This window comes from Megalops cyprinoides, chromosome 1 (genome assembly GCF_013368585.1).
Source record: "Megalops cyprinoides isolate fMegCyp1 chromosome 1, fMegCyp1.pri, whole genome shotgun sequence".
In the NCBI taxonomy this organism is placed as follows: domain Eukaryota; kingdom Metazoa; phylum Chordata; class Actinopteri; order Elopiformes; family Megalopidae; genus Megalops; species Megalops cyprinoides.
This window is the reverse complement of record NC_050583.1, coordinates 21,449,882-21,477,127: the sequence shown is the minus strand read 5'-3', so window position 1 is coordinate 21,477,127 and position 27,246 is coordinate 21,449,882. Positions and strand designations below refer to the sequence as shown.

The 27,246-nt window shown below is 39.3% G+C and overlaps 2 protein-coding genes across 3 annotated transcripts in view; one reads left to right on the top strand and one right to left on the bottom strand.

Annotated features, from left to right (window-relative positions):
• Window positions 1-3,979, bottom strand: part of LOC118776257 (guanine nucleotide-binding protein subunit alpha-13) — a 29,550-nt gene extending 25,571 nt beyond the window's left edge. Inside the window, exon 1 of the mRNA XM_036526450.1 lies at window positions 3,685-3,979. Within this exon, the coding sequence (XP_036382343.1) occupies window positions 3,685-3,967 (283 nt within the window). The 5' untranslated portion in view covers window positions 3,968-3,979. The remainder of the gene's footprint in view (window positions 1-3,684) is intronic.
• A 3,446-nt stretch (window positions 3,980-7,425) lies between these two features.
• LOC118792891 (regulator of G-protein signaling 9-like) lies at window positions 7,426-26,745 on the top strand. Of its 2 annotated transcripts, none has more exons than XM_036550739.1 (19): window positions 7,426-7,617; window positions 9,247-9,343; window positions 10,667-10,717; window positions 10,936-11,042; window positions 11,201-11,252; window positions 11,699-11,757; window positions 11,857-11,933; window positions 12,275-12,356; window positions 15,777-15,839; window positions 19,042-19,071; window positions 19,803-19,864; window positions 20,125-20,238; window positions 20,398-20,513; window positions 20,634-20,721; window positions 21,873-22,011; window positions 22,099-22,181; window positions 22,387-22,516; window positions 25,538-26,010; window positions 26,333-26,745. In XM_036550739.1, the coding sequence occupies exons 1-19, from the start codon at window positions 7,552-7,554 to the stop codon at window positions 26,475-26,477; spliced, it is 2,034 nt and encodes a 677-aa protein (XP_036406632.1). In that variant the 5' UTR covers window positions 7,426-7,551; the 3' UTR covers window positions 26,478-26,745. The 2 variants fall into 2 exon arrangements, with proteins under 2 accessions (XP_036406632.1, XP_036406623.1); XM_036550730.1 differs by having other exon boundaries at window positions 15,777-15,848.
• Window positions 26,746-27,246: the final 501 nt, after the last annotated feature.

Below are 27,246 nucleotides of genomic sequence, written 5' to 3'. Positions count from 1 at the left end.
GGTGTAACTTCCTGAGTGACTTGCTTTCAACCATAAATCATACACAAATGGCTGCAAGTGCTACTACCCAAATGCAGCGAAAGGCATCCGATGGAAATTCACTACTATAGCCCAGCCTTAGATTCTTACTTTCTTTTTGCCTTTTGCATTTGCACCCCTGAACACACTGCTATTATCGGTGATGCCAACTGACCTGCAACAAAATGCCTCTTTGGAAAAATAACCACACAACAATACAGACCCAACCTGTGCATAACAAACTGGCTATGTTGTGCTTGACAGGTGACCATCTGAACAAAGTGGTGAGAGAGAATGGTTTGAGTCAAAGCTAATTTTTCTACAGTTGATATGTTGTGAATAATGAAAACTATGCTTCTGATGCCAAATTTCACCTTCATGCACATCTTTTGAGAATCACTCTTGATTCCCACAAAAGCCAGACAGCTGAGGTTTTCACTAAGAAGCTTGTCAGGTAGAGTGCAAGACTTTACAAATAAACCTTTGCTTACGAACACACATCAAACCTTCACCATGCCATGGAGTGGGTGAGAGATTATGTTCTAAAATGACACTGATGTGATGTGAGGTGCATGACATAACAAAGGCTGTTTGGATTAGACTGTCATTTGTGATGAATTTTCTGTATGTCTTAAAATGCACAGAATTTACCCATTTACATTGGAGCTTGCATTATTTTTTATTTACCATTAATTTATTATTCATTCATCCACTGAAGCCATTGCTTTGCTTTATTTTGCTCATTTACTTGGTGGAAAGACAAGCCGGTTATGGCTGGCACTACCTATGCAAGACGGATACTTCCACAGTTCCCACTTTCTAAAAGTCAAAGGAAGTAAAATGCTTGAGAACCTCTTCAGGTTTATATAGAACATTTTAATTAACTTACTACCATGCTAAAATGCTGGGGTCCCTAGACACAGCAGGTCACTGTTGCGATTAAATAACAGAGAAATACTACAGAACCGACACAAAATTTACAACTTTACAAAATTGTCCATTAAAAAGATGAAAACAGTAGAACACTACAGTGCAAGTACAAAGATGGTTGCAAACAGGAAATTGGGTTTGATTAAATAAATTGCTCAGTATGAGTAAATTGTCACTTACAGGATTTCCTGAATTACTACTGACAAACTGAGACCTGTAATCAAAGCACTGTTTTTTTAACACTACACCACAGAATGAACATAGGAAGACTGCAGAAGACAACTGTAACAAATTTAACCATGAAAACTTACAAAACACCAGCAGTCAAATAAACAAAAATTACTAAATTACAAAAATTACTAAACTCCTGTTTGAAGCCAACTTAGTTTAGTTCAGTTGCAGTAAATTGAGTAAATATTTGAGTAAATATTTGACGACTGATAATTTTACGCACTGAGCTGAATAATATGTACAGAGAAAATAATAACCAAAGTAAATAGCTGGGCAGCATTTTATATAAATAAATTTCAATACTCTCACAGCTTTCGCTAACAAAAACAAAACTATCCTCTCCTAAACTGCTCTGCTACTGGTCACATGGTACTAAACCTCTAAGCAGGTAGTAACTTGTCCCTGACTCTTCTGTTATAAACGACGCTTTCTTCTTTCGTTAAACAGAGCAGCACAGCGATCAGACACCGTATTTCGCAGGGAACGTGTTATCATGATAATAGATTTTGAGTGACATTTACTGTATGGTTTTTAGGGTAGCCGCATACTGCGCCATTTCAAACAAAATACCATCACAAGCCTACTACGTATACATCTTCATGGTTTAAGACATCTGAAACTGAAACCCAGCCTAACACATGGCGCCTGTGAGCATCATTGTTTAATCGTCTTTAAAGAATTTTGTTGTTAGGTTTGCGTGTCACCGTAACGAGGTGCGAAAAACGATTTGCAAGTGGCGTTAAAAGACATTGATCAAAAATTAAAAGAAAAAAAAATAAAGTCGCGAAAATAAAATGTGACATATGTGTTTCCATTTTCAGAAGTATGAGTCCCATGTTCCTCAGTCGTCGTTTCTCTTTCCTTTCTGTCAGTGCATCGCTGTAACAACACGAGCTGTCGCCTGGAAATCCCCTCCAACTAACTGCAAATGAAGTGGCCGTGGTGTCAGCGTTATAATACTGACGCACATTACCAGTCAACAGACGGCGTAAACACATTAGACATAACTCGGCATCTTTACACCTTTAGAGCCAGACGATGTCGACTTTCCTTAAAAGCACTTTCAGTTCGATGACTATGAAATACACGAACCAAAAGATAAGTTACCTGCACAACATTTCTGAATGTTATATGCACACTGTGCTGTTGCCTTGGGTTATAGCTTTCTATCTTGAAAAGTAATCTGACCTGTCACATAATTTCCAACATTACACACAAGGTCACAAAAATGATAAAACGTTTTACAGCGGAGTAATTTAAACATCCAACACCATTCAATGGAGCTCGCAATAACTGGTCTTCCAAACATTATCTATTTAAGAAAACGAGAAGATGGGAGAAAGATGTGTTTTTGTTAGCCAGAAACGAAGCACTGTCCAACGTCACAACTAGATGGGTATCTGTCTGGATGTGGCTGACAGATTAGTCAACTCGGTGTGTTTCAACGATTCACCTCTTTCCGACAAAATACAATGTGTTTCCAGAGCCTATTAGACAAATATTACTCAAATCCAAGCTATCCACCTACTTTCAGCGCCCGGAGAAATGGCACTGGCTAACAAGCCACCTCTCTATGAAGCAATAGTTTTAGCTATCACCAACTAGCTGTTCCATTTCGTAATTCCTTTTGTAACATTAAGACGAAACAACCAGTCTAGCCGAAAAACAAATCAACTTAAATCAAGCTATCATCGCTAGCTGCTAACTATACCACAAATACTACTACTGCAAAGGTTTTATTCTTTTCAACAGAACGGCAATGAAAAGAGAGTAGTATGCAAGCTAAAATATTGTTAGCTTAGCATAAAACTTTGACAAATGGTCATACAGTCAAATAGACAAATAGCTGGCTAGGCAGCAACCCAAATAAAATTAGGCTGGCAAACTACCATAGTGACCAACTAGTACAGCGTGGAGACAGCTCGATTTACCAGTTGGAAAACTATAACCAACTGGTTAGCTAGCCAGCCAGCCAACTGAAAATACAAAGGATGGTTTCAAAGGCAATGGGTAACAACCTAACAAGACAGCCAGCCGGTCCGCAACTTAACTACTGTGGTACCTACCTATAAAGCTAACCCTAGTTGAAATACATTTAGGGGGGACTGAGATACCTAGCTAAATTACCTAGACAGATGACTAACTGACGCTAACTGATTTAATACTTGACGCGAAGTTAGCTCACGTTAACTGTGGAATAAAATATCGATAAGCTCGCAGTCTTCCGCTAAGTAAGAGTTTTCCTCCTTCTGCTAGCTTGCAAGGTGACTTATATTAACTACCTAACATTCACTAACTAGCAGGCTAGCAAGCTGATGCAGTCAGTAGCCTATAACATGGGCGTTTCTTCTCTCCTCCCGACTAAAGACGGGGATGCCTCCGAAACAGACACGGCGTAACCTGTTTCCTCCTCGCCTCAGCTACTCATAAAATGTATACATGTAAAGGTCTAGTTTAGGTCATCTGATTACAAACGACGGTCCAGGGACTCTTTATCGAGTTTACCTTTTATTACATTGCTGTAGATCGTAGCCCGGAACTCTTCTTTGGCCCGCTGATCGAAGTCCTGTCCATGTATGATACGCATTTGCTTGAGGAAAGTTGACTTGCCGCTCTCACCAGCACCAAGCAGTAATATCTTCACCAGCCGTTTCACGTATGTTTTATCCCGGGAAATAACCCTATCGATCTCCTTAGATATCCTCAGTTGTTCAGCCTCATTGCTAGTAAGCAGGCAGTTAGGGAAACACACAGTTAGAACGGACCGGGACGGCAGGAAATCCGCCATCTTTGAACCAACTTCATCGATACAGAAGGGAGCGTTACAGCGCGTACCCGACTCAAAAGTGATGGGCGGGCGGGGCGCGACTGAGCGCGCACGGTGTAGCGTAAAGTAGGTTCACGTTTTGGGCGGGGTTGAAGAATGCCTCAAAAGACATTCAGAAGTTGAGAGAGCTTACACTCCCGTGGATTTTTAGTTCGCCTAAAACGTTCCTACCACGCATAGTATGAGGAAATAAAGAGTTCCGATATAAGGTGCGGGGGTTATGGAATATTGGAGTAACAAAAGTCAAAGAATTTATCGTGGGGCGAACTACAGGAACCATCATCATCCAGTAGACAATCTTTTGTTACATTTTCCGGGAAATCTGAAGACCTAGCTCTTTTGAGTTTTTTTTTTTTTTGAAAACAAGTCTAGATACTGTGTAGGTATTGGATATGCCTCACCATTCCTTAACCTGGCCGATCTCATATCTGTCATCTTATAATAGTTCTGGGGGTTTTGTACGACCCGAAGAGGACGCCTGTATTAAGATACAGGCCTACTATTATTCGAATGTGCCATTGTTGAATTACCTTTGATTAAAGTGAAAGTTCCCCACCAATACTGACATAGCTAGTTAGCAAGGTCAGTCAACTCAGACAGCTACATTATGTGAAGCGCTACAATGTCACATACATATTCTGTTATCGTAACGTTACACAACTCCTCAACATTTCAGGGAAAGCATATAATATTCAAAACTCGTTTGAAGTATGTATCTCGTATCTAGTATGATACTAAATCATAGTAAGACGTGCAAATGAAAATGCAATGATTTCCAGGCCCCCCCCCCACATGTACACACTTGTATCCTTTCAAGACCCATATGCAGCCTATTACATTTCTGCCGATTCCTTTTATTTTATTCGTTCACAATATACAGGAAAATTATGACAGAGTAAAACTGTCAAATACGCAATACGCAATTTATATTACTTTGCTATTACAGTGATGCAGAGTGGACAGGAATGTTTATTATTATTATTATAATTACATAAGAACATAAGAACATATGATGACGAGAACAGGCCATTCGGCCCAACTAAGCTCGCCATTTCTTAATTAAAGAGTATCCAAAACTGCATCAAGTCTGGACTTGAACACAGCAAGGGTCTCTGCCTCAACTACATGACCTGGCAACTTATTCCATGTATTGATAACTCTTTGTGTAAAATAATATTTCCTTACATCAGTGCGGAACTTGCTCTTAACTAGTTTCCATTTATGTCCTCTTGTTTTACAGACTGAACTCACCCTAAAGAATCTATTATAGTTAACCGTATTGATTCCTTTTATAAATTTAAATACCTCAATTAAATCACCCCTAAGCCTCCTCTCGCTTAATCTAAATAGGTTAAGTGACTTGAGTCTTTCCTCATAGCATTTATATTTCATGCCAGGAACTAATTTAGTTGCCCTTCTTTGAACCTTTTCTAAAGCTTCAGTATCTTTTTTATAGTGCGGTGCCCAGAACTGCACACAGTATTCCAGGTGCGGTCTGACTAAGGCATTGTATAATTTTAATATAACCTCTTTAGATTTATACTCAATAGTTTTGGCTATATATCCCAGCATCCTGTTGGCCTTTTTTACTGCTACAGCACACTGCCTAGATCCTGTTAAGCTTGGGTCAACCATTACTCCCAAGTCCTTTTCAAAATGAGCACATTCTAGTTTTTTTCCACCCATGAAGTAGTCTTGTTTAAGGTTCTTATTTCCTACATGCAAGATTTTACATTTATCTAAATTGAAAGTCATCTGCCAGGTATCTGCCCACTTTTGGATGCTGTTTAGGTCTTCCTGTATTATTTTAGTTGATTCTATACTGTTGGCTAGACCCCCTAGTTTTGTGTCATCTGCAAATTTTACTATTTTACTTCTAACCTCTGCATCAAGATCATTTATGTATATAAGAAATAGCAAAGGCCCCAACACCGATCCCTGCGGGACTCCACTTCGTACAGGACCCTGCTCCGATACAATTCCTCCCACAGTTACAGTCTGCTTTCTATTAGACAGCCAACTTCGAACCCACTCGGTGATGGCTCCTGTAATTCCCGCAGATGTCATTTTCAATATGAGTCTCTCGTGCGGGACTTTGTCAAATGCCTTTTGAAAGTCCAAATAGATAATATCATAAGCCTGGTTTGAGTCCAGACATGCTGTAGCTTCCTCAAAGAAGTCCAGGAGGTTTGTTAAGCATGACCTCCCTCTGCGAAAACCGTGTTGGCTATTATTTAGAACACCATTTCGTTCCAGGGATAATTGCAAATTATCCCTAATGATGGATTCCAGTATTTTGCATGCGATACAAGTTAAGCTGACAGGCCTATAATTTCCTGGTTCAGTCCGGTCTCCTTTCTTGTAGATAGGTACTACACTGCCATGTTTCCAGTCATCTGGTATTTCTCCAGTTTTAAGGGATTGCTTATTATTATTATTATTTATAAAGGTGCTTAGTGTCTCTTACACAGTTTCTTTCTTCACTTGCTCCTACATATCCATCACCTGAAACCTTCCATACTCAAAAGTAAGGTAATTTCATTTTAATGTATTAATCACACCACGGGAATGAGTATGAATGATTGTAACGCAAGGGTTTAATCAGCAGTGTCAAAACATAAATGCGGGGCTTTTGGTTTTGCCCTTTGAAGAGAAAGCGCTTCCTAAAGGTCATCAGATTCAAATTCTATAGCTTGCAATATAAACAGGAAATCTAGTTTATGTGCTGTTCTCTGCCAGTAAGCGTTTGACATGGACAACACAAAGACAAAGCCAGATGGCGTACGAACATCCTTTTTGTTATCTTGTCTTCCCCAATAGAGAATGCCTCCTCAGCTTCAAGTCTGGAAATCACTTAAAATGGAATAGCGTTCATAATCTGTGCACTGGTGTATTTCACACAAAAGGTAGAAACTTCTCCACAGTACGCTAAACAGGCTTTACTAATTTTATATTAAATATGTATATTTAATATTTACTAAATAGCGTAAGCACTCCTCCGTTGCGACACACCCTGACCTCTCACTGTTCTGATAAAATTTAAAAAATAGCGTTTGAAGAAACTCAGTTAATTGGACTGGTGTTTAACAAGTATGAAGTGATGTACATAAAACAAGACCGCACAAAACATATTCACGTCAGTATCTTTTCAGCAGAATACGTATGACTGCAATTCCAAAAAAAAAAAAAAAACTGTTGACTCATACATGAATTCCACTAATTACAAGCATAGATGACCATGGCGCTGCTATCAATGACTCTTTACCGCCGCCTGCCGTACGGACTACGGTACTGACACATTTAGCAAGGTGCTCTTTGCAGGGTGTGACAGGTTGACTACAGGGAATGGAGCTGTACTGTGATTGGCGGAGATCTCCATCCCTTCTTCATACCTCAAGCTAATAATTGGAGGTGGTGTGTGAGGATAGGGGCCGAATACATAACGGATACCGTCCTCACATTTTGTTGAAAAATATATATTTTGGTTTCCATTGTAAACGTTGTTTTGGATTTTTAACTGAGGGATATAATAAGATATTGTAAAAATGACAATCAGAAACAACGATGATCACGGTCAACGTTATCGTCCACGGATGGCCTGTTTAAAGAAGGTAGGGTATCAATTGAATTATATATTAGTGGATACACCCGTCGTACAGAGTGGAAAAATCTACGGTAGGACGCCATGCATTTTGAATAAAGAAAAAATCCCAATATTTGTATGTTCTGGTCATGCACGTCAGAATCAACTGAGTTTCACAGATGAATTGTCTAAGTACGCATGCCTCGATTTTTAGCTTACTATTTAGGTACCAATCTGAATAAACGATGTGTTTCGCTTTGAAATGCTCACACTGCTTATCTCTGGTAGAGAACAGCAGCAACAAAAGAATGACACTGTAAGGTGCTATTGTTTGTAGCTTTCGTCATACCAATTATACATATATATTTCCATGATAACATTGTACCGTAGCTCAGGTTTCAGTTGTTAACCCAGATTTCGAACATCTACAGACAACGTGTGTTTTAGTGATAGCGTCACAACAACTGCCAGTGTAATTGTATTACAGACGGCTGTTTGTAAACTGTTTTATAGTCCATTTTAACTTAAATTTACATTATCAACATAGGTTTCGCATAGTGTTTTGCGTTTTAAAATAAAATTCTGGGGTAAACTCAAAGTATGGCAGTACATATTTCCATATTTATGCCCTTATTTGAAACTTTCTGTGTAGCACATGGCGGTTTAAGAATTTTACATGCATATTGTATTTGTAATTAATTTTAATAGCTTCCTCTCGAATAATCTGAGTATTTTCACTGTCTTGTTTTCGATAGTTGATGAGAGACGTTAATTCTCTGCTACATTATTGTGCAGAGAATTATTGTGTGTCTGTATTATATTTAGTAACACCATGAGTGGAAAGAGAATTCTTATTGCTGAATGCATGTTAAATATCTGTTTCTCGTCTCTGAATGGGACGTGTTTACTATGTTTTTGCCGTGACAAATGTTAAATATTCTGGTAAACCCACAACCCACAGCTAAGAATATTGACAGCAGCAACGCGTTTGAAGAGGTTGCTATGCTTCAGACTAGGGTTCAGGATAGTTTTCCAATCTGACTTCAAAGCCACTTGTTGTCACTTGGCATGAGCCCTCTTCAGAAGGCCTGAGAGGGAGAGAGGCAAATCAGTCAAGTCATATTTCAAAAAGGTCAGCAGCGCCATTAATAAGCATAAAAAAACATGCAAAACATGATCTCTGATGTGTCTGCATGCTGGCCAAGTGCACAACAATAGGATTAACAGTGACAGTTTGTGTGCCTTTTTGCACACACATGTTGTATCTTCATTGTGTCATGTTTAAGAATACATGAATGTGGACTCCTTAAACAGTTAGGGCTCACAGCCACAGTTACTAACAATAAGCAAATTGCTCAGAAATATTACAGGGGTTGGCAGTGGTGCAGCTCAATTTTGGCAGAATTCCGTACTGGTTAGAATGACAGCTGTAAAGTAGGGAGACAATGGTAGGGATGCTGGAACAAGACTGTTTACATGCCTGTATTGCTTCTGCTACACAATACCGTATAACCAGGCCACCTTTTGCAATGACTGACAGCTGTGTGGCAGAGGTTTCGCTGTAAGGTATGGATTCCTAAAGGTATTTCTGATGTTTTTTCTCTAAAATGGTATGACTTTTATTTTTCCCCTCTTTGCTCCCCCTGTTGCTGTGCAGCTGGAGGCTGTAGTTGTGGAGATGCAGGACCCAAAAAATGGAGTGAAGTCCCAGACCCAAAGGCTGGTCATAACCACTATCCCACACGCTATCACTGGTGAGACCCGTTGCACTGTTGCTTAATGACACCTCTTCCCTTTAAACACACTTCATGTGAGCAACCAAACCACAGAAGAAAAAAACAGACCAATATGAAGCAGGAATAAAATCTTAAGGCTTTAATCTTTTTCAAAAGTGAAAAATACCCAAATACTGTCGAATCTTATGGAATCTATGTGTAGAATGCGTTCAAATTGTAAGACATAAAGGCACATGTTTAGGTTAGTCTGAAAATGGTTGTTGCTTGTGTACAAAAAAGCATTAGTGCAGTATTGCCTCCTACAAGATTTGTTAACTCAAAGTGAAAATTTGATGGATTTTGTGTTGGACTGACATATAGGGGCTGCTGATTTACAAGTAGGTTCCTGAAGATCAAGGTTTAGTTTTAATCACAGTTAAATCAAATATATGGGCATACATGTTTCAATTCCTTCTGTGTATGTGCTGAATTGAAAAATCCATTGCCATGACAACCTCTTCACAGCTGGCTGCAATAACTCCTTCCTCTTGCTTGCAGTGTTCACTGGGAACAGAGCTCTTATACTCTTATACTCTTATCTTATGTCAAAGATTGTCTAGAGAAACAAGATGCAAACCTCCTTACAATCTTCTATGCCCGGTTTTATTCCTGCTGCTGAACATTCTCTGACTGAATATCGATGGTCTACCTGAACAGCAATACTGGTTAACGTCTCAACACTTCAACAACAGCAGCAAAGATTTGAAGTGGATATAATAACTGCTGCAAATACAAGATTACATGTAATATAAACTTACCCTGCACTGACACGTGTGTCTTATGTATGTGCAACACAATTTCCTTATGACTTTTGTAATATTCTTTAAAAACAATGTATAGTTCAACATACCAATGACATATAGCTTCTAAATGAGTATATATGTGTGTTGCACATATGCATACAGGTGCTTTAAATATTCAGTGCCTGTCTAAGTGTGCCACAGGCATTTTCTTGATGATGCTAAATTCATTTCCTGACGGAAATCAATATAGATAATAATCCCCTGATAATCCCATGCCTTCTATAAATAGTGGAGTGACAGGTCCTAATGATCCCTCCTCAGCAGTGTCCTCTTTCAGGAGGCATGGTTCATTTTGCTTGGCTCTACAGGAGCTCCACTCCCGCTGGCATACCCCATGCTGAAGTACACAGTTCCAGCCCCACATTAGAGCAGCTCATTAATGAGCTGGTTGTCAATAAGCACAGAGTACACCTAATGGCACTTCTTTCAGGCCTAAAAGGTATATTACAGTGAGCTGTATTGGCCTGCCCTAACTTTGCAATCTTTTTTCATACTCCAGGAGAGGACATAGTGGCATGGCTTGCCAGTCGCTTTAGAGTGGATACTGACGGTAAGGTTGAAAAACAGAAGTTGAACATTTTTAATACCTGCGCAGTAATGCAAATGGTGAATTCATCAAAAACGTATGTGACTAATGACAAGATAAGAGTGAGCTGTTAGGGACAACAAATAGATGATGGTGTCAGCACAGTTGGAAATAGTTTTTAAGGAAATTGTGAAAGCGTGCTTGACTGAATTCTTTCCATTTACAATCTGGTCTCTGTCCAGAGGGCCGGGCCATTGGTACCATGCTGGTGGCATACGGATACATATACCCTCTTCAAGACCACAAGAGACTGGTTATCAAGCCTGATGCTAGTCTGTATCGATTCCAGGTGACCCCCAGCATCCTCCAAGGGACATCAAATAATTTTTCTTATAACAAGTGCCCTTGTGCCAGTAATTGTTACTGAATAATCAGACATATGAAAGTATAATGGGGGTATATTTCAGACCAGTGACACATACCCCCTGTGCCTTTGGCTTCTTACAGACGCCGTACTTCTGGCCTGCACAGCAATGGCCAGCTGACGATACAGACTATGGTGAGTGCTCCTTATGTAGAACAGACTTGGATGTTTGCTACAATAACTGAGCTATATGAAAGATGGTGCTTTACAAATTAAAGGCTGCTGGATGCAGCAACTATGTTGCTTTTTCTCAGTCAGCTCTACAGTAGTATCCATATGAAAAAACAAATATGCTGCAAATGATCTTTTTATGGTCTGCTACATTGTATATAGCATGGTACAATGGTAAGTAAAATGTTGCTGCATGAAAAAAAGATCCAAGAACCAATCAAATCAGAGCTTTTTTTTTTTTTTACAAATCTACTTTAAGTAAGATCCCAACACTTTCAAGCTATTTTAATTACCAAACAGGAACATCCCATATTATACAGTGGCCTTGAATGGAATGTCATTTGTCACATGGGGCTGCCCTATTGGAGCCTACTTTAAAATGAGAATAAATCTTTGTTCTCTTCTTGAAGCAATCTATTTGGCAAAGAGGAACATTCGCAAGAAGGGGATGCTGGAGCTGTATGAACAGGTAAAACAGGACCTTCAGCTGCCAGCTGTGTGCACTGCCTTGTTACCATGTTTAGTCTGCATATTTCAGGGCTAAACTCACTCCTTTTTCCTTCATTAGGAACACTACAACTCCCTTCACAAATGGATGAACCACAAATGGGATTTTATTGTGATGCAGGCCAAGGAGCAATACCGGTCAGTGTTACACACTTTCATTGGTGGCGGTGTCAGATTGTGCCTTGCATTGTTGTGGCTAATACTGGATCTCACAGTTACAGGAGGATTGACTCTTCACCATGATTATTTATCATTACTTCTTCATGTACTTAACAGACAACTTTGTCTAGGGGCAACAGTGACTATGCTTACAATCTCGTATTTATATACCCTTTTACTGTTAGATATTTTCTAAATAAATTACTCTAATTTCAGGCCAGATACACTATTGCTCAGGAGACTCATGTACAGGACCAATACTGAATGAGTACAATGTATGAGTAAGAGTGGGTGGACATGTGCCCTCTTCCTGTTAACAGGGCTGGGAAGGAGAGGAAGAAGCCAGACCGTGTGGTGTTTGACTGCCAGGAAAGAGCCTATTGGGTGGTGCACAGACCTCCAGTGAGTAGTAGACAGATGGGCAGTTCAGCTGAGGCCACCAGAGTGGTCTGCTTCTGTCTCAGAGAGACCTGGAATGTTAAAGCCCTGCCAACAGACAGCACATGAACATCAGTTCAAGCACACATAAACAAGCATTCCCCAAAGATATTTACTTGTTCTTGTCTGAATTTTTTAATTTTTTTTTTCTATGGTAGTGTTAAAATATGGTAAAATACTCACTCTTGGTGATTTTATCTGCATATTGACAATGAATCAGACTCAAAGGCAAGGGATTTTAAGGTGTTAATAGATTCCTTAGACTTCACACAGCATGCATCAGGGCCTACACACAACAAAAGTCACATTCTAGATTTTATCATGTCTTTAGGACTAGACATTGTGGAGACTACTGTTAAGGACCTTGCTGTTTCTGACTACCACTGTGTCTTCTTTAATATTATATTACCTGTAATGAATAAGAACATTACTAGAACAGTTAAAAAAAACGCTGCTTGAACTCCATAGCTGCAGCCAAATTTTCTGAGTATATGGCTAGACCTGAAACATCTTTAAGGCCCCTTAATACAGATGAGTTTTTTTTAACAGCCATGTTAAAACGATTCTAGACATTGTTGCTCCTGTTAAAACTAAAATGGTTCCTGTTAAACGCAGAACACCGTGGAAAAATGAAATGGTTTGTGAGCTGAAACGCAATTGTCGCAAAGCAGAACGTAGATGGAGAGCTACAAATTTGCAAGTACATTTTGAGATTTTTAAAGGTCATCTTATGAGCTATAAGAAAGCCATCTGGTTGGCCAGAGGAAGCTATCTTTCCCAGGTTATTGAAAGTAACAAAAACAATTTGAGGGTTCTTTTCTCTACTATAGATAGTCTAATAAATCCACCTGCATCTTCCTCTGTTAGTGACCTTCCATCCTCTAGTTGTGAAGCATTTCTTACACATTTTATGGAGAAAATTGAGACAATCAGGTCAAGTATAGAATCTACTGTTAGTGATGTCACATCGACATCTACTCCCTGTGAATCAGTGTTGAGTACCTTTCATGTAATTGATGCAGAGGATCTGCTTAAAGCAGTTTATCAGATGAAATTGGCTAGCTCCCCATTAGATCCTTTACCAACCAAATTTTTTAAGCAAGCTTTTAGCAGTCTGTCTACTGTTGTCTTAGCAATTATAAACATTCTCCACAGGGATTTTTCCAGCCAATTTGAAAACAGCTGTTGTTAAACCTATACTCAAAAAGACTAATCTTGACAATACTGTTCTAAGCCATTATAGACCCATTTCAAATCTCCCTTTTCTTAGCAAAGTACTTGAAAAGATTGTTTTGAAACAACTCAGCCAATTTCTAAATGACAATAACATTCTTGAAAAGTTCCAGTCAGGACTTCGGTCTCATCATAGTACAGAGACCACTCTAATTAAAGTGGTTAATGACTTGCAACTTAATGCAGATGCTGGCTGTCTTAGCATTTTGATTCTCTTAGACTTAAGTGCTGCTTTTGATACAGTGGACCATAAAATCTTAATTAATCGGCTTAAAAACAGAGTTGGACTATCCGGAAAGGTACAAAAATGGTTTGAGTCTTATCTCACCGATAGAAAAATGTTTTTTTGCTTTTGGTGAGTCTGAGTCAACAAAAGTCACTATTAATTGTGGTGTTCCACAAGGATCGATTCTTGGCCCTTTGCTGTTCTCGCTCTACATGCTTCTACTCTGTGATATTATTCGTAGTAATGGTGTATCTTTCCATAGTTATGCTGATGATACGCAGCTGTACATTAGTATTAAGCCTGGGGAAAGCTCCTCAGTTGCGGTTCTAACTAAGTGAATGGCCAAAAAACTGGATGTCGGAAAACTTCCTTCAGCTAAATCAGAACAAAACTGAGGGTCTTCGTGTAGGTCCAAAGAGGCAAAGAGAATTGTTTTGCACTGATCAAATTTCAGAAATGTTCAACTTTAAGTCTGAAGTTAGAAATCTTGGGGTAATCCTAGATTCTGAGCTAAGTTTGAAATCACATGTGAAGTCCCTTACCAATGTCTCATTTTATCATCTTAGAAATAGAGCAAAGATAAGGTCATTTTTATTACTACCAATTGCTGAGAAAATAATGCATGCTTTCATCTCAGGTAGACTGGACTACTGCATCTCCTTGTTTACTGGCCTCCCCAGCTATGTTATTGCAAAACTGCAGGTCATTCAAAATGCAGCAGCCAGGGTTCTGACAAGGGCTAAAAAATATGATCACATTACCCCAGTACTCAAATCCCTGCACTGGCTTCCAGTTCCTTTTAGAATTGATTTTAAAATTTTACTTTTGGTTTATTCTCAGTTTGTATTATTTTATTGTTTTTTTTATTATATTCTTGTTTTATTGTTTTATTATATTTATGGGATGGGAGGGAGTGGGGAGGAGTTTTATAAGAATTTATGTACTGTGTATCCCTGTCTTGTGTTATCATTTTATTTAGTTTTTTCTTTCTGTAAAGCACTTTGTGTTACAGACATGTATGAAATGTGCTATATAAATAAATAAATAAAATAAATATACTCACTACAGTGTTTACACAGATGGTCAACAGGCTTATTGAGGAAAAAGCACAGTTTTAATGTGTCCGTACTGACAGACACTTATATTTGGTCATACTAATCCTGCTGATCCATGCTCTGACAGAGTGTCGATAGAAAGGAGCAGAATGTTTATGGAAGAGGTAAGGAAGTAAAAAAAATTCACATAATGCCTCAGCACTAATCGAGGAAACTGTTCAATAGTGAAGCTTGAGAAAGGGAAAGGGGAGAGAAGAGAAGCCGAGCGGCAAAATTCTGTTGTCTAAGAGGATGCAAAAAAGGTCCAAAAGTAAAGAATTTTTGTAATAACAGTGAAAAATGTCCAGAACCTGGAGCAGGGGAACGTGCACCCCACGGTGCACAGTCAGTGGCGCAACAGCAGCAGACAGCCACATGTTTACGGCACTTTCTGAAGTGCAGAAGGTGCCGGTGGAGCAGAGAGAAGAGATGGATGAGCAGAGTCTTTTGAGGGAGGAAGGAAATCTGAATGTGTCAAGCAGAGAATGCTTAGAGAGTCACTATTGTAAATAAGCAAGTTTGATCACTGTCAAGGCTTTTTGTCAAAACATTTATTGCTGCTTGTGTCCCTGTGGGACTGTGCTCTGGAGGAAGTAAGTAGTAATGGTGATGTTTTCTGTTGTAAAACCTGGGAGGAGCGAGGTTACAGGGACTGCAGGATGGTGTTGCTACACTGGGAAGGAACTCCTCTTTTGTTCTTGATGTCTGTGTATCAGCAGTTATGTAGCAGTTATGAGTGTATGGTTGAGGATATAAGAATTGGGAGAAGACTAGACCACACAAGAGGGCCTCTAGCTGAATGACAAATGCTTGTTTCTTCTTTTTCAATAGCCAGGAACCGTAAGCGCCATGGACTATGGACTTGACCGTCTCATCGACCCCAACGCCCCGGAGGTAATAGAGGTGAGTCTCTGCGTTTGCTGCAGCGGTCTGAGTCATCCGGGGTGAAAAGTTATATTGCATCCGACAATGAGTCACTCACTTACCCACTTACCTCTGCCTTGCTGATAATGTCATGGAGGCGTCCATGCCAAGGGAATGAGCTACACGAATGTAAATGAAATCTGACTAACTGGCGGGCATAAAATCCATTCTGCACAGCTTCGGTGAAAGCACTATTCACTGCCCTTTGAAATGACTTGGAAGCCTGTGGAGGCTGTCCAATTGGACATTCACATCAAGTGATACAAATATGCAAAAACACAGCGAGTCTTTTTTATCTGTTTTTTTTTTTTTTACCATAACCTGTCTTATAGAAGAAAAAACAGACTTGAAAGACACTAACATCGTGAAGTTGAAGTGGATGGGATGATTACTGTATTTAAAATGAATAAAAAGTGTACCAGTGTTATATTCAGGCTGAAAACTCAGACAAATTGAGTCTCTGATTATTATTATTATTACTATTATTATTATTGTTATTATTATTATTTGTAGCTGTTATTGCAGCTGCCGCAGCTTGCAGTTAATTGTGCAAGTCAGCTTGTTGTCATTACAGCTAGGATCTGATGTGTTTGCCCCTCTGGTCTCAGACGTGTCAAGGGCACATTTTTTAAATTAATCTGCTTACTCTTCTTAAGAGGATTTATGACTTGATAATCTTCCCCAAGGTACGTCCCTCTCTCTTGGGTCACTATCCTATCTATGATATTAACTTCACCTGCCTCCCACTGCCGGACAGTCCTGTAAATGCCTCCACCTTAAATGCCATGACAGGAGGCATTGTGCAGAAGGCCTTAGCTACACGCTCCCATCCTTGGCTTTGCCATCAGCCTTGGCCTGCTTTGTATGCCAAACTGTTTTACATGCTTTACAAGTGACAGAGTCTAAATGTGAAGGTCACATCCGCACCAGCAGTTCAGTCAAAGCGTGTGTGTGTGTGTGTGTGTGTGTGTGTGTTTGCGCGTGCGTGCACATCTGCACACTACAGTGGACATCCATCACCTGCCTCAGTACCAAGTTCAAAATGTAATTAATTTCAAGGTGAACTTTGAGAGAGTAAACTTATCCCATAATCAAAACATAATGAAGCAGCATTAAAAATGTTTTGTCACACAGAGAAACTGCTCCAGGGCCCAGGAAAGACTTGAATGAGTGGGTGCTCTGTGACGCATACACACCTTCTCTGCCTCTGCCACATAAACATACTGAAATGAACACAAACATATGTGCAGTATGTATGGTGGGCTGTATCAATGGTGATATCCGCAGAGACATTCTCAGGGTTTCCATTTTACTCGATGGCCCTTAGCTTGTGGGCGGATAATCGCCTGTGCATAGCAACCAATAATGGCAGAGGACCCTCAGGGAATGGTTGCCATGCGAACCAAGGCAGAAGGGAAGTTTTACCAAGCTCTTGTAAATGTTAATTTTTGATTGATTTATTAATATTGAGGCAATGTTGCCTTTGCTACTGTGGAATATTACTTTTAAAAAGTTACTATTTCCCCATTTGTTTGTTTTTGTTTTAGGAAGTTGAAGTTGCAGATATAGTCCATTACTGTTGTATCTTCTTTTTTCACACTTATTCACAACATGTTTCATTATTGAGTATTTAATTTAACATGAAAAAAAAAAAATCGGACATCAAACGTCATAGCAAATTTTAACCTAACTAATAAGAGGTCATCATGAGCAACCTATATTCGTACATTTGATTCATGGCAGCCATAGTAACCACAGCATTGTTGAATATATTTTATGATATTGAGGTGTTTCAGTTTTCATACAACATTCATATTTTTTGTTCATCATTTTTATGCTGTTGTCTTTTTCTCTCTTTTCTCCCCATGCAGATTTTGTTCCTTCACTTTTTCTGTTCTTCAGAGCTTCAGTTATGAAGGAGAGGACATGCTCAATACTCTATCTACTCAAAACCCACATATGCATGCCCACAAACACAAACATACACACACGCACGCACACACACACACACACATGCACACACACACACACACACACACACACACACACACACACACACACACACACACGCACATGCACACAATCGAGCAGGATAAATAGCATGTTATCAAACTAACAAACTGTACAGGTAACAAAATTATGAGAGGGGGTGAGTGCTGTGTGTTTTCATATTGTAATGCCTGTATATTTCAAATTGTCATCTGAAACAAAAGTGGCTACTTGTTGCTGAGCTCTGAACACTTCTGTATGATAATCATAATGCTCAAGGGTCTTTTACCTGACCTGACCTGCTATTGAATCATGTCTTCTGCTTTGGAGATAGAAAACAATAACACACAAAGTTCAAGCTCCCTGACCAGGCTGTCTATTTTTAAGGAAACAGCAATCAGCTCAATTTATTCATATTGCTGCGCTATGGAGTAATTTAGCTGATGCTCCAATCCAGGGGAGACTTACAATGGATGAGGTAGTACTTACAATAACACAGATGAAGACGTAGAATCTGGAATAACAACTCAAATTTGAATGCAACTTAAATAATGAGATGGTGCTGTTAGAACAGCATATCACTTTTCTGCCCTTTTCTGCCTAAGTGTGTAATCTGGAACTGCACTTGTATGATTTCAGTAGATGTGAGGAGCAAAATAGTTAACACAATGGCAAGCAGGTTTTTAAGTGAATCTCAGTAGGGAACCAATGAAGGGAAACTGCAGCAGGAAGACCCTGATGAGAGAAGGGAAACTGACCTGCACACTCATGTATCACTCACAGAGCATGCAGAGCAGGAAAGTTATTAGAAAAAATGAATGGCAGAATGGCCATACAAATCCTTTGTGATTCTTAAGAGAAGTCCAATCTAATGACAATCCTATAAGTGCTTCACACATCAACTCTGATGTATGAACAGTTTTCACATATAATAATAGTTGAACACTGGTTCTTTTCTTTCTTTTACTGGTTCTTTTTTTCCTTTTACAACTGTTGTATGCAGTTCTGTATTAGACAAAACTGCTTATAATTTCCATCTGGATCCCTCTGTACCTTTAGAGATTGTCACTTCACATCAGTATTAATGTATTCTCATAGTGGTTATTTGCATTTGTGGGTAACTTTTAGCTGACACCTTATTTGCACCTGTACAATAGCTTACATGGCTATGTATGTTTTTCAGAAAAAATCAGTAGACTACTACAGAAGACTGGTAAGTGACATTCTTATTTGAATGTAATACAGATTGTTGTAATGATTGTTTTCTATTTCAATGTATATTGTAGATCATATCCATGACTAGATCTAACATTTTATCTAGCTATCTAGCACTAGTCCACATTTGTCCCTGTGTCTGGCAGTATTATTTCAGTCTCATGAAAGTCATTTAGCATTGCAGAACTGCATTGATGATTTCTTCCGTATGAAGCTCATTCTACATTAGTTTAATACCTGTGTCAATTATATTTAAATTCCATAAATATGCTCTGTGTAATTGCAAGCACTTACACAGAGTTACATAATTTGTATACTTACTGTACACAAAGGATTTCATTTTGAAGAGAGGTTTGCGGTTGGATGAGATTTTTGGCCTAAGATTGGTAACAATGACACAGAATTTAAGTGGTATCACAACTGTAACATTAAGAACTATGGAATTGTTAACAAGCATGTGCAATTCAATGAACAACAAATTTGCCCCATGTAAGTAAATAATGTATATTACAACGTGTATACGGTTTATTAAGATGTAACTATGTGTGTTTACTGCCTACATTATTGTTACAGTGCTGACAGTACCCTCTCTACCAATGTCTTATTTTATATCTCTGACTTGGTACCTTATAACTGTAATTCCCCTCCTTGTGACCGAAACCCTCATCCAACAGTGTTCTTACAAATTCTGTTTGCCTTTAGTAATGATAAATTCTTCTTGTTCTTCAGAACATTTTCACTCAGCAGTCCATTATGAGGTCAAGAGTGAAGTCGTCTGTGTCCATCGGAGTGTACGTCCTTTCTCAACACTAGCAGATTATTTCTTTTTAAATTCCTTGTTAGTTATTTCTGTTCAGCCTAAAGTCACATTGTATGGCTCTGTGTAATGTTATTTAGCCATATTATACTACATTTTCGGTGCAAAAATAATGTTTGCTTTATATATATGCTTTATTATATACCAGTATACTGGTAATTACTGTCATAAATTGTGGTGAAGTGTTGGCAGGCTTGCTTGTTTTGACATGTTTTGGTCTGGGTATTCCTGCAGCATTGTCAAGTACATGACGACATTCAAAAACCACGACCCCTTCCTTGCGCCATGTCTCCCCAGCAACCCCTGGTTAACTGATGATGTCACTTACTGGGACCTCAATATGCCAAAGTGAGTGGCCTCTGGCAATCTCCAATATCTCCCGAAATCCATCAGTAGATTGCTTCTTTCAGTAGTATGAAAACTCATTAGGCTCCATGGATTGAACACATACTAAATTATGCTGTATAAAAGGCTATGGGTGACAGGTAGTCCTGTATGTGTTTTTAGTGTGGAAATCACTACGAAGATGAGGGTGGAGCGCTGGACCTTTAGCTTCAGCGAGCTCCTCCATGACCCCCGAGGGCGGGCGGATTTCCGACTCTTCTTGAAGAAGGAGTTCAGCGGTACGTGCCCAATCCAGGGGAGGTGTTTGGGGTGAAATCGACCTGGATGAGAGACAGCTTGCACGCATTACTTTTAATTATCTTGTCTTTGTATTTGATACGCTTTTTGATTGCAAAAAGGTGAAAACTTGGCCTTCTGGGAGAACTGTGAGGACCTGAAGTGGGGTGCTGCAGCAACAATGAAGGAAAAAGCCCAGCAGATTTACAAGTAAGCTTGACAAGAAAGGTTAAGTGGTTTTAAGTGAACATATTTGCTGTAGAGTATTATATTCTGATAAGCTAAAGAGGACATCTGAGGAATAGCTGATAATTAATTAAAGTGACAGTATGGTGTAGTTGTAAGGAGCAGAGCTCGTAACCCAAAGGTTGCTGGGTCGGTTTCTCTCTGGGATGCTGCCGTTGTACCCTTGGGGAAGGTACTTAACTCACAATTGCCTCAGTTAATAACCAGCTGTATAAATGGACCATATGTAAAATTGTAACCTACAGTATGTAAGTCTCTCTGGATAAGAGTATCTGCTAAATATAATAGTACTGTAAAGCATCACTCTTGCCCAGCTCAGGCTACACGTCATCATGGCTTTTTAACTTAACTTTTTAACTTTATAATAGAATTGTAATAACAAGCCAAATTGAGCTTGTTATTCTGCCAATAATTTGTATGTGCAGCTTGAACACTCTGAGGGTCACTGTTTTTACTGTATATCCTGGTAAGATATTCCTTGTTTTATTATGGCTCCCACAACTGAACAAAGTACTCTAAATGTGGTTGTACAAAGGCATTGTATTACATTAATATTAATGTTAGTATTAATAAGTAAAAATAATTAGCACATTTTTGTACACGTACACCTGCTACAAATGAACTGTGCATAGAATAAATGTTTAGTCATAAATATAAATATTAGTCATAAAAAGGGTAAACAACAGCAACAAAAATGATTGGATGAACTAGCAACAGTAATCAATAAAGACAAAGATAGCAGCGCAGTCAGTCTTGTTTCATTCACTTTGTATGTTTATTGTTCTTCAAGCTGGGTCCAATAATCTAACAGTAATAATACAAACAGATCCTTGTCATACTGTATTAGCATCTGGCATGTTAGGGTAGGTTGAGGGCCAGTACACCTCTTCTACTGCTAAAGGGGATCTTGCCTCAAATATACCTGTTGAAATTCAACAAATTTGCAAGCAAACCTTATTTAACATCTCTGAGCCAACACTGTATGGGGTGGGGGTCATCTATGAACACACTATAGCACTCTGTTATAGTTTACATAGAAATGATGTGCCTGTGTCACCAACAGAAGCCACTGTTTGCTCCAGCTTGTTTAATATATGATCTGAATCTAAATGTAGGACCTTCCTAGCCCCTGGAGCACCACGTTGGATTAACATTGATGGCAAGACTATGGATATCACTGTGAAAGGCCTGGTCCACCCCCATCGCTACGTTCTAGATGCCGCTCAGACCCACATCTATATGCTCATGAAAAAGGTCAGTCCTTCGGGTTACATGATAAGAGGACATATTGCAAATATATAAACTACCACCGGAACTAACAGGAGGGTTTTTTTTTTACAGGATTCATTCGGAAGGTACATGAAGTCTCCTGTATTTAAAGAAACACAGAAAAAGGCTATTTCCCCTGAGGAACATAAATTCAGGTAAGCCTTATGAGGTGATATTGTTTGTGACAATAGGGTCCTGAGTGTAACAGTGAAACCCTGAGAAGGTGAATGCATACACTGTGAGTGGGTGTGCAGCGTGAAGGTGAATGTATACACTGTGGGTGGGTGTACAATGTGAACGCATGCTCTGTGAGTTTGTGTGCTGTATCTCCGTGACTTACTTCATGTGTGGCTCCTACAGTGCCTCACAGCTGGAGCAGAATGCGAAGAACCGCACTAAGAAGACCAGCCTCAGCCCTATCATAATAAGGCAGCAAGAGGAGGAGGCAAAGGCCAGGCTAGCTGCTAGCGGGCCTGTGGACATCACGCAGGTCATGAGCAAGCTGGACCGCCGAAACATGCTGAAGGAAGGGGAGAAAAAATAGGCAACCGCTGCAGCAGGGAGGGGGATGGGGGGTCTCAGGTGTGAGTGAAGAGAAGCTTCCCTCACCAGTAGTGTTCTCACCAAAGGCCAAGCAAAAGGTCACATCCATTTTTGGTAACACACCTCCAACTACCCACTGGTATTTACTCATGTCCATGTATTTTTCATTGCCCTACTACCCACCATAGAGCAAAAGTGTTGCTCAGAATGTTATGAAACAAATGAATCCGTAGTTTAAAGGTTATAGAACTAGAATGTTTCAGTAGCATTTCCTGATGCTTTGCTAAAGAAAAAGCACAGATCAGAAGCTGCAACTCGGGGGCCTAATGGGGAATGCACATGTAATCAGAATACAGATAAAAATAGCTCATTTTCTGGTGCATAGTGTCCCAGCTTCAGTTAGTACCTGACAATGAGGACAGTGTGAAAATTAAGATTATAAAGAGAATATCATGAAATATCATGATATCTCAAAGAGAACATCATGCCCTAAAGAAATAGAGGGCTCAAACTGATTTTACACATCCACAGAAACAATTCATGGCCATATTCATTTTGTCAAGAAAAGAAAACCTGTTTATTGACTTAAAAGAATAACAGCCTTGATGACTGCGTGAAATCTCACAAAATTTGAGTAGCGTGACATATTTACATTATTTTAAAAACATCCCCGGAGTAGGGTGGAGGTTAGCATTGTTATGTCTTAAACTGAAGTAAATCCCAGTGTTAGTAGATAGATAGATAGATCACATGGACAAAGTCTGATAAAACTTGAAACTTGCTTTTGTTGAGGTATATGGTGCATAACTGGACACTGTCTACAGTATGAAAATGGTTTTGTTTTTCCATTTGAAAAATGGAATGTTTGAAGAGAGGTCAGAATATAATGGCTTTGAAATGAGACCTCTTTGAGAACCATGATGTGTGCTAAAGTATTTATAAAAAGTATTTATAATATATTTTGATGAAATCAAATATTTTTACATACTGTTTGCGACACAATTTGCAAGTAATGCTGTGCTTCTTAAGCAATATGCACTCTGAACTGCAACAGTCTGAGAAGTTGGCACTTCATACAAAAATAGTATATTGAGAATATATTTTAGAGAATATGTTTCAGGTCATCAATATATTTAAAATAAGTATATTATTTTCATTTTGGCATATTACAATATATTTCTGCTTTGCATTAACATGTTTTGAGCTGAATAACATTTCTCAGTATGAACTAGTATGGAACAGTGGAGGGTAGCACTTGCTTAGAAGGGCTGTGAGTCTGAGTCCTTGTCTCACCTTAATGCAAAAAGAATGTTGATGTAACATTTAAAAAATCCTGTCCCTGTGTTCCATGATGCGTTTATTTTTGCTTGCTGTTCTTTATTCCTTTTCTGCACGGCCACTTTTGTCTGGCAGACCAAGCCGTGCTGCTTGACTGCCTTAGTTGTTGCTTAGAAGCTATATATGTACTTATTGCATTGACAGTACATCACTACTGTAGTGGAAATTTCCATTACCCAGTTGTTAGTTATTTTAAAATGTGGACATATTAGGTAAATTACTCTGCAAAGTTTCCCAGGGCATATTGGAACTAATCCTTTTCTTGCTGAGAGTAGAAATATGACTGCCTAATTTTTATTTTTCTATGACTAATCATAGACATCTGTGGTATACTCTAGCTGCAATCCCACCAAATGCTAATGTATGTACAACTTCATATATAGTTACTATCAGACAGGAAAGATTAAAATCTTTTGTTTTGTTTAACCTGTTCATCTTTACATTCATGATGTGTTAAACAGTGTTCATGTTTTCATTCATGATATATTAAACACAGGGCAGTTTGTCCTGTGTCTTGCAGTGCTGTTTACATTGCCTGGCAAGCATGTTTTGAACATCTCATTTGGCCGGCGTGATGTCTTCACCTGTCTCTCTGATGGTGTATGCGATCGTTGTGTGCGGTGCATATGGAGAGCAGGTACCATTTCACCACATCATTGTCACATTAACTGTGTGTTTTTACCCTCCATATGTCAGGGACTGCCTGTATGCTGTGTGTATGCTCATTCATTTAATAAAGACCACCAAAACATTTTCCTTCTGTCTTGTTTCACCTTTACTCTTTATTGTTCTTGTCTCATGCACATCATATTTATTTTAGTGATGTCCATTCTTTCATACAGTGTTCTTGTTCATTTTTTCCACTTTCTTTCAAATGGAAACATTTCCTGTGAATAATATTTCCTGTCACTCTGATGTAAAACCATCATAATTTCAAAATAACAAAAGTTCAGGTCTAGCACTATTATTGGGTGCTAGATGTTTGAATATAAAATGGAAGGGTTTCATTTGAGCTTTTGTAGAGTAAAAAATAAGGTTAAACTATTGACCTCTTCAAAATATTTTTCCAGTGCAAATAGGTGTCTGCCCATTTTTGGTACACATAATATTCGCCATGTAATGGTAGACAAGCCACATTATCACAAATTTCTGAAAGAAAATACTCCAACTGACAGGTGTTTACATAACTTACAGAGTTAGCTCTTCTGTGTTTTTAGTATCTCATGATATTAATAGTGTTAAAAGTTAAAGTGCATGACTGCAGTCAGGCAACTCATCCAGGAAATGCATGTATTGTTACATAAAATACACATTGCTTTGAATATTAAATGAAAAACTGCGAGATTCAGAAAAGTCAAATAGGAAAAATATTGCTTTGTACCCGTTTCCAATAATCTAATGATATGTAGACTCCTACAAAATTAGTTGCCCTTCTAACTTTAAATGAGGCTTTTAAAACATAGTTTATGGGATGAGATCTGAAAAGACAGCTTGTAAAAGAACATTTCAGTCTGCAGTTTTCCTTTGGCTATATCAGTGGTTGAGTGTATGTATATGGAGGCATTGCAAACCAATGCTAAGCTGTGCTGACTGCTGTATTGTACTGTGCCTGCTCTGCTCTGCCCTGCAGCTGTGTAAGTTTACTGCTCCCGTGCCACACCTGGCAGTATACACAGGAATCTGTGAGACTCAGCAGACGAATGCCAGGGAGCTCCTTCCACCCTCCCCGGGATTCGTCACGTTGCCCAACAGCGCCGCCTGCCCCTCTCCCATCAGCGTGGCCATCGACAGCACGCCCGCCTCCGAGAGGAAGTTCGAGGGCCATGGAGGGTCCACCTCCGCTCCGTTCCCCTCCATCGCCGAGAGCGCGGAGGTGTCAGTGGAGTCCGACACCAGCGTGGCGAGGGGGGCCACCGAGGAGTCCCGGCTGCCTGTCCCCAGGTCCCGCGTGGCGCTGTCTCTCAGCCGGTTCCTGAGGAGGGGCTGCAGCACCTCATCGGTGTTCGCCAGCCTCTCGCCCAAGTGCCCCCCTGCTGTGGGCGGCCGCGTCCAGCCCCTCGGCCACGAGCCCCTTTCTCACCCTCAGCCAAAGAGGATCGCCAAGTGAGTCAGAGATGTGTCTAATGGGATTGTAATGATGTTTGGCTGCACTGTGGCCAGGCAGCAACGTAGAGGCCTCTGTTGGTGGTTCAGTTTCACTATGAAACACATGATTTCACTGAATTGGCAAGTCTGACTGTAAGTGGATAGTTTTCTTATGGGTAAAAACAACATATACAGCATATATACACTTTAAACCTAAAAGTCATGTGTTTGTATCACATGAAAAGTAATGACAAAAACAACTTTAAAAGCAGCAGAGTAATTAATTCAACAAATGGCTCTTGAACAGGGACGCAATGACAGATTTCTCTCCAATTCCCAGCTTTTTTCAGATCAAAGTAGACATCCCCCCTGAGTGCCGGATCTACCCCATTGATTCAGAAGACGAGGAGGAAGAGTGTCCCAATGCGGCCAAGGAGATTATCTGTCCCTGGGAGACAGTCACCAAGCAAGGACAGGCAGGATGATCCCTTAAACAGCCAGCAGGGGGCACTGGAGGGAAAGAGTGAGCTGTGAGTGGACACGTGCTCCTTAAGGCCATCGCCTATTAAATCTGACAGATATGATTTTCAGCTCATACAAATGTCAATCATATCTCAGAAAACAAGGCAACTTAGTAAGGGTGTCCCGCAGGTTAAGTGGAATTCATACGGTTCTTTCTCTTCATGTTTTATACTCGACTAACAGTAATGCCTCAGTTACCATTAGTTGCCTGTTTCTTATTACAAGTTTACATGGAGCATTTATATAGCAACACCAAATAGAGGTACATAATGTTTGTTCTTGCTAGTTAAAATAGTAGTGTAAATGAGGATTTTGTATATGGCTTCTTTACTGTTTTTATATTGTTAACTATAGTAGACTCCTGCTAAAAACCTTCAAAGGTAGTGATATTTTTAAATAAATGTATTTCATATGAAATGGCAAACCATAAAAGTTAAGTATCCTGGCAGAATGTAATACCTTTAAAATGTTTACAGATTAAAGAATGTGAATAATGTATATGATTTAAACAGTTCTACATTCCTTATATTGGACTTGTGCAAGTGCCTCAATAAACCATTAAGATGTGATGTGTGAAACCTGTTTTGAGTCTTCACATTTTAGATGGAAACACACAAACATACACACACTACATACACATGCACACACACATATATATGTATTGAATATACAGTGCCTTGCAAAAGTATTCAGACCCTTCTCACACCAATTCTCCAATTCTCACATTTTGCT